The sequence below is a fragment of the Globicephala melas genome, chromosome 3 (assembly GCF_963455315.2).
Source record: "Globicephala melas chromosome 3, mGloMel1.2, whole genome shotgun sequence".
NCBI lineage: Eukaryota > Metazoa > Chordata > Mammalia > Artiodactyla > Delphinidae > Globicephala > Globicephala melas.
This window is the reverse complement of record NC_083316.1, coordinates 127,111,110-127,126,056: the sequence shown is the minus strand read 5'-3', so window position 1 is coordinate 127,126,056 and position 14,947 is coordinate 127,111,110. Positions and strand designations below refer to the sequence as shown.

Genomic DNA, 14,947 nt, shown 5'->3' with positions numbered 1-14,947 from the left:
CATCTATCAAGTATATAATCAAAGCTATTACAAGTTACGTAAAGAATGGGTTAAAATTCTAAATAACGTAACTGAAGTTTGTCCTGTAAAAGTCAACACTGAAATACAGAGTGGAGTGTGCTTTTCCTACAAAGTATGTCTCCTTTCTTTGTTCCAAAAACCTACTACTGCTTTAGTTTATAGCTTAAGTTGCAGCCCGAACACTTAGTGATCATTGAAGCTTCCATTTATGGAGCACCTAATATGAGCACCACATAAGGAATTTCGTAAAGTATATATCTACCCTACACATTATATCATAATTAAATCCAGGGTGGTGCAGGATGTGGATTTTGCCCTGTCCAACTTTTGTGTGATTACCTTTTACTGATCTAGAAAGCCTAGTTAGTACCTCTTGAGGGTGTGGCAAACTTCAATTTATCTTGTCTTTTGTTTCAGGGAACAGCGAAGGTTTCTTCAACATCAATGCCCTACTAGGCATCATAACTCTGGCACAGACACTTGATCAGGCAAATCATGCCCAGTATACTCTGACAGTGAAGGCAGAAGATCAAGGCTCCCCACAATGGCATGACCTGGCTACAGTGATCATTCATGTCTACCCCTCAGAGAGCAGTGCCCCCATCTTTTCAAACTCCGAGTACTTTGTAGAGATCCCTGAATCAATCCCTGTTGGTTCCCCAATCCTCCTTATCTCAGCTACAAGCTCCTCAGAAGTTACCTATGAGTTAAGAGAGGGAAACAAGAATGGTGTATTTTCCATGAACTCATATTCTGGACTCATTTCTACCCAGAAGAACTTGGACCATGAGAAAATTTCATCTTACCGGCTGAAAATCCGAGGCAGCAATATGGCGGGTGCATTTACTGATGTCATGGTTCTTGTTTATATCATTGACGAAAATGACAATGCTCCCATGTTCTCAAAGTTGACTTTTGTGGGCCAAATTAGTGAAGCAGCTGCACTGAACAGCATGATAGTGGATGAAAACAACAACCCCCTTGTGATCCGTGCCTCTGACAGTGACAAAGAAGCTAATTCCTTGTTGGTCTATAAAATTTTGGAGCCAGAAGCTCTGAAGTTTTTAAAAATCGATCCCAGCATGGGAACCCTAACCACTGTATCAGAGATGGATTACGAGAGCATGCCCTCTTTCCAATTCAACATCTACGTCCATGACCAAGGAAGCCCTGTCTTATTTGCACCCACGGCTGCCCAGGTCACAATCAATGTCAGAAATATAAATGACTGTCCCCCCAGGTTCTCAGACCAGATATATGAAGTAGAAGTACTGAAGCCCATCCACCGGGGTATGAAGCTCCTCATGGTGCAGGCCAGTGACGATGACTCCGAAGTCAATTATAGCATCAAAACTGGCAATGCTGATGAAGCTGTTGCCATCCATCCCATTACTGGTTGCATATCTGTGTTGAATCCTGCTTTGCTGGGACTCTCTCGGGAGCTCATCATCAAGGCTTCTGATGGCCTGTATCAAGATACTGCACTAGTAAAAATTTCTTTGACACAAGCCCTTAACACAAGCTTACAGTTTGACCAGGATGTCTACAGGGCAACAGTGAAGGAGAATTTGCTGGACAGAAAGGCACTGGTGATTCTTGGTGCCCAGGGCAATTGTTTGAATGACACCCTATCTTACTTTCTCTTGAACGGCACAGATATGTTTCATATGGTCAAATCAGTAGGCGTGTTGCAGACAAGAGGTGTGGCATTTGACAGAGAACAGCAGGACACTCATGAAGTGGCTGTGGAATTGAGGGACAGTCGGACACCTCAGCGGGTGGCTCAGGCTCTGGTCCAAGTCTCTGTTGAGGATGTCAATGACAATAGCCCTGAATTTAAACATCTGCCCTACCACACAATCATCCAAGATGGCACAGAGCCAGGGGACGTCCTCTTTCAGGTATCTGCCACTGACCAGGACTTGGGGGTGAATGGTGCTGTCACATATGCATTTGCAGAAGATTACAGATATTTTCGAATCGACCCCTATCTTGGGGACATATCATTAAAGAAACCCTTTGATTATCAAGCTCTAAATAAGTATCACCTCAAAGTCATTGCTCGAGATGGAGGAACCCCATCCCTCCAGACTGAGGAAGAGGTACTTGTCATTGTGAGAAATAAATCCAACCCACTGTTTCAGAGTCCTTACTACAAAGTCAGAGTGCCTGAAAATATCACACTCTACACCCCAATTCTCCACACCCAGGCCCGGAGTCCAGAGGGACTCCGGCTCATCTACAACATTGTGGAGGAAGAGCCCTTGATGCTGTTCACCACTGACTTTAAGACTGGTGTCCTAACAGTGACAGGCCCTTTGGACTATGAGTCTAAGACCAAACATGTGTTCACAGTCAGAGCCACAGACACAGCTCTGGGGTCATTTTCTGAAGCCACGGTAGAAGTCCTGGTGGAGGACGTCAATGATAATCCTCCCACTTTCTCTCAATTGGTCTACACCACTTCAATCTCAGAAGGTTTGCCTGCTCAGACTCCTGTGATCCAACTGTTGGCTTCTGACCAGGATTCAGGGCAGAACTGTGATGTGTCTTACCAGATTGTAGAGGATGGCTCGGATGTTTCCAAATTCTTCCAGATCAATGGGAGCACGGGGGAGATGTCCACAGTTCAAGAGCTGGATTATGAAGCCCAACAACACTTTAATGTGAAGGTCAGGGCCATGGATAGAGGAGACCCCCCACTAACTGGAGAAACCCTTGTGGTTGTCAATGTGTCTGACATCAATGACAACCCCCCAGAGTTCAGGCAACCTCAGTATGAAGCCAATGTCAGTGAGCTAGCAACCTGTGGACACCTGGTTCTCAAAGTCCAAGCTCTTGACCCCGACAGCAGGGATGCCTCCCGCCTGGAGTACCTGATTCTTTCTGGCAACCAGGACAGGCACTTCTCCATTAACAGTTCATCGGGCATAATTTCTATGTTCAACCTTTGCAAAAAGCACTTGTATTCTTCTTACAATCTGCGGGTAGGTGCTTCTGATGGGGTCTTCCGAGCAACTGTGCCTGTGTATATCAATACTACAAATGCCAACAAGTACAGCCCAGAGTTCCAGCAGCATGTTTATGAGGCAGAATTAGCTGAGAATGCAAAGGTGGGAACCAAGGTGATTGAGTTGTTAGCCATAGACAAAGATAGTGGTCCCTATGGCACTGTAGATTACACCATCATCAATAAACTAGCAGGTGAGAAGTTCTCCATAAACCCCAGTGGCCAGATCACCACTCTGCAGAAATTGGATCGGGAAAATTCCACAGAAAGAGTCATTGCTATTAAGGTCATGGCTCAGGATGGAGGAGGACGAGTGGCCTTCTGCACTGTGAAGATCATTCTCACGGATGAAAATGACAACCCCCCACGGTTCAAAGCATCTGAGTACACTGTATCCATTCAATCCAACATCAGTAGAGACTCCCCAGTCATCCAGGTGCTGGCCTATGATGCAGACGAAGGTCAGAATGCAGATGTCACCTACTCAGTGGACTCAGTGGAGGACTTGGAAGAAGAGGTCATTGAAGTCAACCCAACCACTGGTGTTGTCAAGGTGAAAGAGAGCCTGGTGGGATTGGAAAATCGGGCCTTTGACTTAAAAATCAAAGCCCAAGATGGGGGCCCTCCTCACTGGAACTCTCTCATGCTGTTACGACTTCAGGTGGTTCCTAATGAAGTATCCTTGCCCAAATTTTCTGAACCTCTATATACTTTTTCTGCATCGGAGGACCTTCCAGAAGGGTCTGAAATTGGTTCTGTTAAAGCAGTGGCAGCCCAAGATCCCGTCATCTATAGTCTAGTGCAGGGCACCACACCAGAGAGCAACAAGGATGGCATCTTTTCCTTGGACCAAGACACAGGGGTTCTAAAGGTGAGGAAGGCCATGGATTATGAGTCCACCAAATGGTACCAGATTGATTTGATGGCACATTGCCCCCATAATGACACTTACTTGGGTTCCTTGGTCTCTGTCAACATCCAAGTGAAGGATGTCAATGACAACAGGCCTGTATTTGAGGCTGATCCATATAAGGCTGTTCTCACTGAGAATATGCCAGTGGGGACCTCAGTCATTCAAGTGACTGCCAATGATCAGGACACTGGGAATGATGGCCAGGTGAGCTATAGGCTGCCAGTGGACCCTGGCAGCAATATCCATGAGCTCTTCGCCATTGACAGTGAAACTGGCTGGATCACCACACTCCAGGAACTTGACTGTGAGACCAGCCAGATCTACCACTTTTATGTGGTGGCCTATGACCATGGCCGGACCATCCAGCTATCTTCTCAGGTCCTGGTCGAAGTCTCCATTACAGATGAGAATGACAATGCCCCCCGATTTGCTTCTGAAGAATACAGAGGATCTGTGGTTGAGAACAGTGAACCTGGTGAACCTGTGGCCACTCTTAAAACTTTGGATGCTGATATCTCTGAGCAGAACAGACAGGTCACCTGCTATATCACAGGTAAGTATACCTATCTTGGAACAGAGTCACTGGGGTGCGTTGAAAAAAGTCCAATAAGAGGTTCCCTAAGACATGGCTCTGCCACTCATTAGCAATGTGACCTTGGGTAAATCACTTAACGTCCCAAGACCTCAACTGCTCCATCTGTAGTCTTGGCATGCCTGTTCTCAATCAACTCACAGGGATGCTTGTAAGATCTAACTTGCAAAAGCTTTGAGAGCTTTTTGCAAAGTGCATTGTAAAGAGGATTTCTTATTACCTTAGATGGAGTAGATAGACTAGAAGTGAGATTCTGCAACTGTTCTTGGTTAGCTTCTGGGAGACAGAGAGGGAATCAACAGTTGTGTGGTCCATGAAAACTCTGTGAGGTGACTGCCCTTGTAGAGTAGTATTCTGCCTAGGGCAAGTTGTCGATAGTAGAAAACGCTGCCTAGTCAACCATAGGACCTAAGTGCTGGAGCAAAAACACTTTCTTGGATATGATTCCAGCCCAATCCCCTCATTTCATACATGGGAGAACCAAAGCCCAGATAGGGGAAGAAACTCAACCAAGGTCACACTCCAAGCTTGCATCAGGGCTGGGGTTAAAACCATACCCTACAAACTGCTTTCCCCAGTGGATACCTATTGTAAACCTACATTTCCCCAATCTCTGCCCAGTGGCTAAATGTGCCGATCAGTGGCTAAAAGAGAGTTTCTTTACTTCTCAGTGTCCCTTTCCCCATCTCCCCGGTACCATGTCATTCCACTCCCATAGTCATGGTTTTTTCTGCTATCACAGCTGTCTGGTGGAGAGTTAATGAGCCTAAAGTTCCAACCAAGAATCATAGACTCCTGGAGACAGATCCTGGATCAGAGCTGTTTGAAATATGGAGTCTTAGTGAAATAGAATCTTGTCATCTTGTAATATCAGACTCTTAAAAACACAAAAGTCTTAAAATCTCTGAATAATAGAATAATAAATGTCAATATATCATCAACTCTTGGAATAGTTTAATCTGAGGACTCTGGCATCTTAGAATCTCAAAAATCCATCTCTCCTCTCAGTGATTGGTATCAAGGAAAGATAACTCAGAAGCAAATCTAGCGATCCATCTGAACCTCCACTTAGCCTGTGTCCTCAGTCATAAAATAAAGCCTCAGAGAGTGTATTTATTTATTTAATTTATTTTTGGCTGCATTGGGTCTTCGTTGCTCCATGTGGGCTTTCTCTAGTTGTGGCGAGTGGGGGCTACTATTCATTGCGGTGCATGGGCTTCAGTAGTTGTGGCACGTGGGCTCAGTAGTTACAGCGCATGGGCTTAGTTGCTCCACAGCATGTGGGATCTTCCTGGACCAGGGCTTGAACCCATGTCCCCTGCATTGGCAAGCGGATTCTTAACCACTGCACCACCAAGGAAGCCCCCGCAGAGAGTTTTTACTGATCATTTCCCACCCCTCCACTGTTGAACAGATACTACATACTAGAAGGTTCTTTTCTAGAATTGCAATCTGCTTCCCTTTAACTTCCTCCGATGCCTTCCAATGCACAAAAATAAAAAACCTGCCCTTCAGCCACATATTCTGGAGCAGTGTTTCTTGCAGTGATAATTCCATTTAATGGAGGCCTTTGAAGTTGGTAGAGGCTTCATAACACCAGATAAACTGACTCATTGCAGAATTATGGGTCCTTAGCTAAGGGAGGAAATTTTTGCCTTTCCCAACAATCCTAAAAAAGAGTGTCAGGTGGGCAGCCACATAGGGCACAAAGCCTGGTTTGTTCCTGTTGCTTGGATTCAGGAAACTCTGTCCCATCTTTTTAGAGGGAGACCCCCTGGGCCAGTTTGGCATCAGCCAAGTTGGGGATGAGTGGAGGATTTTCTCGAGGAAGACCCTGGACCGTGAGCACATGGCCAAGTACTTGCTCCGAATCACTGCTTCTGATGGCAAGTTCCAGGCTTCAGTCCCCGTGGAGATCTTTGTCCTGGACATCAATGATAACAGCCCGCAGTGCTCACAGGTGAGAGCCTGGTGAGGGTGGGGGAGGAGTAGAGGCAAGGAAGCTGGAGTGAAGGGCAAGAGGAAGGAGAAGGACTCAGGGTACCATCTCTGGAACTGGACATCGTTGACCACACTTGCCCTTGCTTCTCCTTGGCTGGCCTCCGACTAGTGCCCTAGGCAAGGGCAATTCTAGGTGATTCCTCCCACCGCCTCTAAAGGGATGTCACCAAGCTCTTTAGGACCCATGGTCCATACCTCTTCCCCTACACTCCATAAAAATATCCTTTTCTCTGCAAAACATATCCAGAAGTAAAGTAAATTCTTCATTCTCAAAAAGGCCTGCTATGCCCAGTGGGAAAGCCCCTCCACTGCTCAGCTTGTTAGCATGGCTCACTGTTATCAAATACATCCAAAGAGACCTTCCCCCGAGACACCCCACACCACTCGCCATGCCTATATGGGCCTATCCCTACATATGAATAGGTTATACAGAGCAACAGAGACCCTACTCCAGGTTATACGTATAAACAAACATGCAGACAGGGCAGTTACACTTTTGATAAGGGAGACTTTCCTGAGGACTTCACGTAATTCAACACTAAATTTCCCAAGGAAAATGTTGAGTGGTGTGTGTGTGTGTGTGTGTGTGTGTGTGCGCGCGCGCGCACGCGTGCACATGCGTAAGGAGAGGAACTGCATTCTTAGAGGGCATAGATCAACAACCACTGTCATGTAGCACTGCTTTTAAACATATTTTTTTAAACACAGTAAATAATTTTTAACTTTGGGGAGATGTGCATTACTTCAAAGTTTGCAGATAAAGTTAAACTATTAACATTTAAATTTTATAACATCAAATTAGCATAATTCAAATTTATATAAAATCCAGCTATTCAGTATATATACATAAATGCAAACTTATACGTACTCACATACACGCATAGTCAAAGGATCATGTACAGCTCTCTATAAATATGCAAATACCTATATATATATATATATATATATACACACACACACAAAGATACACATAAGCATACACCTACATACCCACAACATTCATCCATAAGTATACCCATCCATATACACAAATGTACATCTATAACTCACACATACTTACATATGCATGTGAATATATATATATACTTCAATTCTTCATACTTTATTTGTCCACACACATATATATGGACACACACCTTGGAACACACAAAAATCATATATCCTATCACCTTTTCTTCCACTGTCTTCCACACTCCAACCTCATAGAAGCAGAGTAGAAAAAGAGAACCTGGGTTATCAAGTGGAGTGCATGGAAAAAAGTCTTTGCAGGATCCAAGATGACCACTTTTTGGGTGGTCTCAGAAGGGCAGCCTTTTTGGGGAGAATGGTAACCACACCTTCCTCTTCTTTCCCCTCAGCATCCTGTCAACCAGCCTGCACCCTCCCCATGCTGGAAGAGGCTGGGGCCAAGTTCACCCTGGCCTTCTCAGAGGTGGTCAATAGCATCCCCAGAGCCAGGGAAAGGAGGCCTGGGGGCTGTCTCCACACAGCCCCTCAGGCACAAAGCCCCCACCTGGAGCACGTACAGGTGTCCATGTTCACCCACACCATGCAGTGGGGGGACCGGTTTGCTTGGAAGCTGTGCCCAGAGCCAGCAGCTGGAAGAGCACTGGGTTCTCAGGGAACTCCAGCCTCTCCCCTGTGCCACCCCTTCTGCACTGTGGCCCCTGTGGAGTAACAGATTGCGGCAGGTCCTTCTAGCCCTGAGTGTGAGCTTTCAGATGATGGAAATTCTCTCTCATTCTTTGCTTTTCTGACTATGTCTCTTGTCATCATTCTCCTTGTTTTTAATCTCCATTTTCCTTGCATGTTCCATCTTATTCTGTTCTCCTCCCCCCCCCCCCCGCTTCTCTCCCCTACCCCCTTCCATCTCTGCTCTCTAATCTCTCTCTCTGCTTCTGTCTCCCTCTCTGTCACTCTGCCTCTCTCTGAATCTCAGCGCATCTCCCATAATCCCCTTCTTCTTTGTTCTATCTCCAGCTTCTCTACACTGGCAAAGTCAGTGAAGATGTACCTCTAGGACACTTCATTTTGAAAGTTTCTGCAACAGACTTGGACTCCGATACCAATGCTCAGATCACATATTCACTGCATGGTCCTGGGGCAGATGAATTTAAGCTGGATCCTCATACAGGTAGGTTTCCTGAGCTGCAGGATCAAGCAAAGAACTTATACACTGCATAACCAGGGCCCAGTACCCAGGCTCCTTAGAAAAGAAACAGGAATTTACTTATCCATCCCTCCGTCTGCTCAGCAAACATATATTGGCACTGTGTGTCGAGCATTCACTAGATGCTAAGGACATAAACTGATAAGACAAGATGTAGGTCTTTACAATCCAGTGGGAAAGGCAGTCATTGAATCAGTGGTTTGAAGTGTGCTAAGAAAAAATGCAGGATGCTAGGGGAGGTTTCACAGGAGGACTTAAATTTGGGATCAGGGTTAAGTAAAACTTCTCTGAGGAAATGTAGCCAGGGGGTAAGGGAGTGGTAGGGATGGATATTCAAGGCAGAAGGAGATTTTATACGAGGACTTTGTTTTGGGAAAGAGCACGCACATCTGAGGACCTGAGAGACAGCCAGAAATTGGTGCACAGAAGTGGGGGAGGGAGAGAGAGCAAAGGATGAGGCCCTCTGAGCAGGGGGGCCAAATCCTACCTTTAGAGCCATTAAAGGATTCAAGCAGGTGAGAGTCATGGTCAAAGACATGATCTCAAGATTGTATACTGCGGATTGAGATAAAATCTCATAGCATTGTTGCAAGGATCCCAACAAATAAAGTATATAGAAATCTAGCCCAGGTCTGGCACATAATAAGACAGGGTAGAGACTGCTTCCTTTAGAAAAGGAGCGATCCATGCCCTGCTGCTATAAGGAAGGGTGTGGAGACGGACAGCACAGAAGGCCCAGGTGACAGAGAGCCAGCTGCTGACACTTGACTTGGAATCAGTAGCTCAAAGGATGCCTTGGAGATTCCTGAGTAGGGAGGTGGCAGGTGAGAGCTGGTATCCCAGGAAGCTGTCTGGCTAGAAGGAGACAGCATTGGGACTTCCTTGGTGGCGCAGTGGTTAAGAATCCGCCTGCCAATGCAGGTGACACGGGTTCGAGCCCTGGTCCGGGAAGATCCCACATGCCACGGAGCAACTAAGCCCGTGCACCACAACTACTGAGCCTGCGCTCTAGAGCCCGTGAACCACAACTACTGAAGCCCACGCACCTAGAGCCCGTGCTCTGCAACAACAGAAGCCACTGCAGTGAGAAGCCCACGCACCGCAATGAAGAGTAGCCCCCGCTCGACGCAACTAGAGAAAGCCCGCACGCAGCAACGGAGACCCAACGCAGCCATAAATAAATAAATAAATAAAATAAAAAGGAGACAGCATTACCCTGTCTGACCCCAGCATGGGCATGCTAAGTCACCCCAAGTAGGTGACCTAATCTCTGTTGCTGTTTGTCCAGCTGCAGGATGATCGGTGGGGTTTTAAAAAAAAAAAAAAAAAACTCGGCAGTTTTTCTGAGTATGGAAATAATACATGCTCATTATTCAAAAATTCAAACCACGTAGGCATGTATTATGCGGAAATTGGAACGTCTTCATGATAACCAGCCTCTCCCCCAAAGATAAGCACTCTTGGTGTATATTCTATCAGACCGGTTTTCCACGCATCCCCCACATCTCTATGTAGCATACTACGTTGTGACTTTTTTCTCATAGCAATATCTTGGCGCTATTAACAAGGCAGTACATAAAGCTCTATCATAATTCCTTTTGTGTTGCATAGTATTTTACTATATGGCTAAATGATAATATATTTAACCAGTACCTTTCTGAAAGACACAGGATATTTTCAGTATGTTGCTATTTATAAAGAATGCTGCAGAGAATATCTCTATATGTATATTTTATCCTTGGGTTGATTATTCTATAGGATACATTCCTAGAAGTAAAACTGCAGGCCAAAGGATAAACCCATTTTATGTGCTGTTAGAAATTGCCTAACTGGCCTTTTAAAATGTTGTGCCTCTTTGTAGCTTGTTGGTGTGGATCTTAAATTGGGGATGTGGTGGTGGAATGTGACTAGGGAGGCGAGCAGGTGTGGGAAGCTACAAGACTGAACCCCTTTCCTAACCATCTGTACACAGGACTGACCCCTTTTCTCTGTGACAGCACACTGCATGGCTGGGTTTGTCTCACACAGACATCAGGAAGTCACATGCTGGGGTCATGGCCCCCAGAGAAAGCTCACTTGCTGTCCTTTCTCCGGCCAGGGGAGCTGACCACACTCACAGCCTTAGACCGAGAGAAGAAGGATGCATACAGCCTTGTTGCCAAGGCGACGGATGGAGGCGGCCAATCGTGCCAGGCAGATGTGACCCTTCACGTGGAGGATGTGAATGACAACGCCCCCCGGTTCTTCCCCAGCCACTGTGCTGTGGCAGTCTTCGACAACACCACAGTGAAGACCCCTGTTGCGGTGGTATTGGCCCGAGACCCAGACCAAGGTGAGAAAGAGAAGGATTGGAGGCCACTTGCTTACAGGGTCACCCTGGGCGAGGGTCCGGCTTTCTCTGTGTTGCTCTGATACTAGCAATACCTCACTCCTGAGCCTACAGACACGTACAAGTAGAAAATGCCCACAAACTGCATACCTAAGTGCTAGGTACGAAAGATTTTGGCAATGTTTCAAAGCTGGTATGGGGCATTTCAGCCTCATTGTTTCTCACTGCCACTTAAGACCTGGAGCCCTTTCAATCCCACCATTTAACCTCAAGAACATTTGAATACAAACATTTAATGTGAAATACACCAATCAGAATTATTCAACTCTGATTAATTGGCCACAAGAAAGAAACTTAGGGCACAAACTCCATTAAGCCTATCAAATTCTTGGATCAATTTTCTAGTCAATGAAGTGGAATATTTTACAATTTTGCATTTTAATTTTAATGACATTGTTTTCATTAGGGTTCTTTTCCTTTTACTATTTACAAGGCAAATTGGATTCATCCAGGAGTCTTCATTCCATATTATACCAATTATAGCTTCTGATATCATGAAGTGTTTCATTGTGGAGATCTCTATATCTATAGATATATGTATATATATATACATGTTTATATACATATATATACACATATACGTGTGTGTGTGTATATATATACACACATCCAATTTTCTTGAATTAAATTTTATAATTTAGGTGGGGTAAAAAAATACCCTCAGGGTCAAAGTTGCCAGAGGAACATAGGATATGACAATGATGAAGATGATGATGGTGATAAAAGAGGGAGCAAAACACCCTGCTTTGTTTGACACCAACAGAGTAAATTTAAGACTTCTTAGAGGAAGTGAGTTTTATGTTGGCATTGAGGAAGGTGAGTGATTTTGGAGGAATGCAGGGGTCCTAGGGAGGGCAAATAGCAGTGCAAAGGCATCTAACATCTAAGGCCCTGCAAATGCTCGATTAGCCAGTGCTTGCACACCTCCAGGGACAGGAAGCTCCCTACTTCCTAGGCAGCCCCTTCCTTCCAGGGTACCTCAGATAATTATCAAGTGTTACCTTTTTGGAGCAGACATCTGTCAATCACGGTCCTGCCCTCTGCAGCCACACAGATCTCCCAGACCCTCGCCCATGACAGCCCTTCAGACACTAGGAGGCGGTGACTATCTGCTCCAGCCTCAAGGTTCCCTTTCTGGGTAGAAGGGCCCTAGTTTCTTCAATCTCGTGTTTCCAATCCCACCTTTCTTTTAGGATTCGTCCTCTGGCCTTGCATCAATTAACCATTAACACTTCAAAGCTGTTATTATTATTCTAACCCAAATATTCCACCTCAATATTCCAAATATAGCCTGACCAGCACCTCTCTCTCTCTCCAGAAAATTCATACATGGGAGAATGTGCATGGTATGCACATTTATTTCATGTAAATTCAATGAAAGGGCTGTGTGTCCCCACGTGTGCATAAGACTCAATCCCTATAGGCTCAGAGCCTGTGCTTTTCCCACTGGGTAAGGCTCTCATGGCTGAGCACTAAATGTTGGTGTTCTTTAGACCCTATGGTCCCTACATGAGCCAACTGCTTCATCTGGTCCACAACCCAAGGAAATAATAGCACCTGAGTCAGAGCTGGAAAAACACTACATGCTTTGATTTACTAAGAACTTTCTGTGGGTGTGTGTTTTTTTGTTTGTTTGTTTTGGTTTATTTTGACATAATTATAGACTCATAGGAAGTTGCAAAAATAGTACTGAGAGGCCCAGCACCCTTCACCCAGCTTCCCCCAACGGCAGCATCTGCAGTATGATATCAAAGTCAGGAAACTGGCCCTGGGACATTACTGGTAATTGGACTCCAGTCTTATTCAGATTTCATAGTTTCTATATGCACGCATTTGAATATGTATGCAAACACCACCACAATCAAGATACAGGATTGTTCTATCACAACCAAAGAACTCACTATGGGTGCTTTTGATCTTGCACAATTTTTATTTTGTGAGCTGACCCTGGACCCTAACCTCCACATAAATAGCTTCAGATGTCCTCAAGGGCTTGCAGAACCCTCGCCTTCATAAGAACCTTTCTATGAGGCCTTGAACCCCACCCTAGTCAAGAACCCTCACATGAGAGTCTCATTGCTAACAGCCTAAGCATGTTAGCCTTTATGGGGACCCTACTGGCTAGGCCCTTCTCTGGCTGAAAGCTCTGCGGCAGGCAGGGCCAGAGGAGGGTCCCTCTGTATGAATCACGCGCTCTGTCTCCCCCCACAGGCACCAATGCCCAGGTGGTTTACTCTCTCACGGACTCTGCCGAAGGCCGCTTTTCCATCGAGGCCACCACAGGCGTGATCCGCCTGGAGAAGCCACTGCGGGTCAGGCCACAGGCAGCACTGGAGCTCACCGTCCGTGCCTCTGACCTGGGCACCCCAATACCGCTGTCCACGCTGGGCACCGTCACCATCTCCGTGGTGGGCCTGGATGACTACCTGCCCGTGTTCCTGAACACCGAGCACAGCGTGCAGGTGCCCGAGGACGCCCAGCGTGGCACGGAGGTTCTGCGGCTGGCCACCCTCACTCGCCCGGGCGCCGAGAAGACCAGCTACCGCGTGGTCAGCGGGAACGAGCAGGGACGGTTCCGCCTGGATGCCCACACAGGTGAGGGAGCAACCCCCTACACACATACACACACACAGAGTCTTGGGGAACACTGGACTCCTCGCATACCATAGCCCCTCCCCAGCATCCTTTAGCCCCTTCTTCACTCTCCATCTCTCCAGGTACCAAGTCCCTTCTTGTAGCATGGGGCCAGCTTACATGGAAACATCCCTTATTCCACTACATCCCCACCAAAGACTCTGTTGAGGACTCTCTCCTCCCAGTTTGCAGCTTCATAGTCCTGGCTCACACCCAGCCCCAGGAGGCTGAAGCCACCCTCCATCCTTGGCTGCCAAGGCACGAAGCACTTGCTAGAATCTGGGGCTTAGGCAGCCCAAGGCAAGGCTGCCTGCTTCCCTCCTGAAGCCTTCCCAAAACATCCGGGGACCCCCAAATTTTCCCTTAGTCTCATAAAGAGAGAGAACTAGGAAACCGGCTCTCTTCTCTCCTCCTAGCCACAGAAGGATCTAAGTCAGACTCCCAGAATCCCATGGAAGGGAGGACTCAGAGGCTGCTCAGGTCCAACCAGGCTCCATGTGGATTCCTCACCACAACACCTCTGCAACGGTGTGCTCTACCTCCTAAGGCATCCGCCTTACTGTTGAGCAGTATTCTTTTAGTTTTTATTACAGAGGCTTTAAACACATAACAAATAGAGGGAACAGTATAATGGACCCCATGTTCCCATCACCCAGCTTCAGTAATTATCAATATTTGTCTAGTCTGGTTTCATCTTTGCCCCCCATATCCACCTACTGCTGAGTTATTTTAAAGCAAATCCCAGACATGATACCATTTGGTTTGTAAATACTTTGGTGTGTCTCTCTCTCTAAATGATAAGGACTCCTTTTATAAACACAACCATAATACCATTATCACACCCAAAAGATAATAATTCCTTAATACAGTCCAATACCCAGACAATTTTTCAGATTATCTCACAAATGTCTTTTAGAAGTTGATTTGCTTGTCAGCATCCCCCAAATGTCCACATATTGCATCTGGTTGACAGGCCGTGTCTTAAGCATCTTTTAACCTCTAACATTTTCCTCTCCCTCTTTATTTCCTGCTGCCATTTATTTAATGAAATATTGGGGTCGTGTGTGAGGCAGGATTTTTAAAATAATTTTAGATTGGCTAGTTGTGTCTTTACGGTGTCATATAACGTACCTCTCTAGCCCCTATATTTATTATAAATGACATTTGGATCAAAGACCTTGATGCGGTTCAAGCTCAATTTTTTTGCCAACAAAGCT

General features: G+C 46.0%; 2 protein-coding genes across 8 annotated transcripts in view; one reads left to right on the top strand and one right to left on the bottom strand.

Moving 5' to 3' along the window:
• Positions 1–14,947, bottom strand: part of LOC115840788 (ras GTPase-activating protein-binding protein 1) — a 354,642-nt gene that overhangs the window by 243,737 nt on the left and 95,958 nt on the right. The window lies entirely within an intron of this gene.
• The window catches only part of FAT2 (FAT atypical cadherin 2), an 85,976-nt gene that overhangs the window by 40,978 nt on the left and 30,051 nt on the right, over positions 1–14,947 (top strand). Inside the window, exons 10-14 of the mRNA XM_030834169.2 lie at positions 439–4,497; positions 6,300–6,496; positions 8,518–8,671; positions 10,806–11,039; positions 13,308–13,691. Of these exons, the coding sequence (XP_030690029.1) occupies positions 439–4,497; positions 6,300–6,496; positions 8,518–8,671; positions 10,806–11,039; positions 13,308–13,691 (5,028 nt within the window). The remainder of the gene's footprint in view (positions 1–438; positions 4,498–6,299; positions 6,497–8,517; positions 8,672–10,805; positions 11,040–13,307; positions 13,692–14,947) is intronic.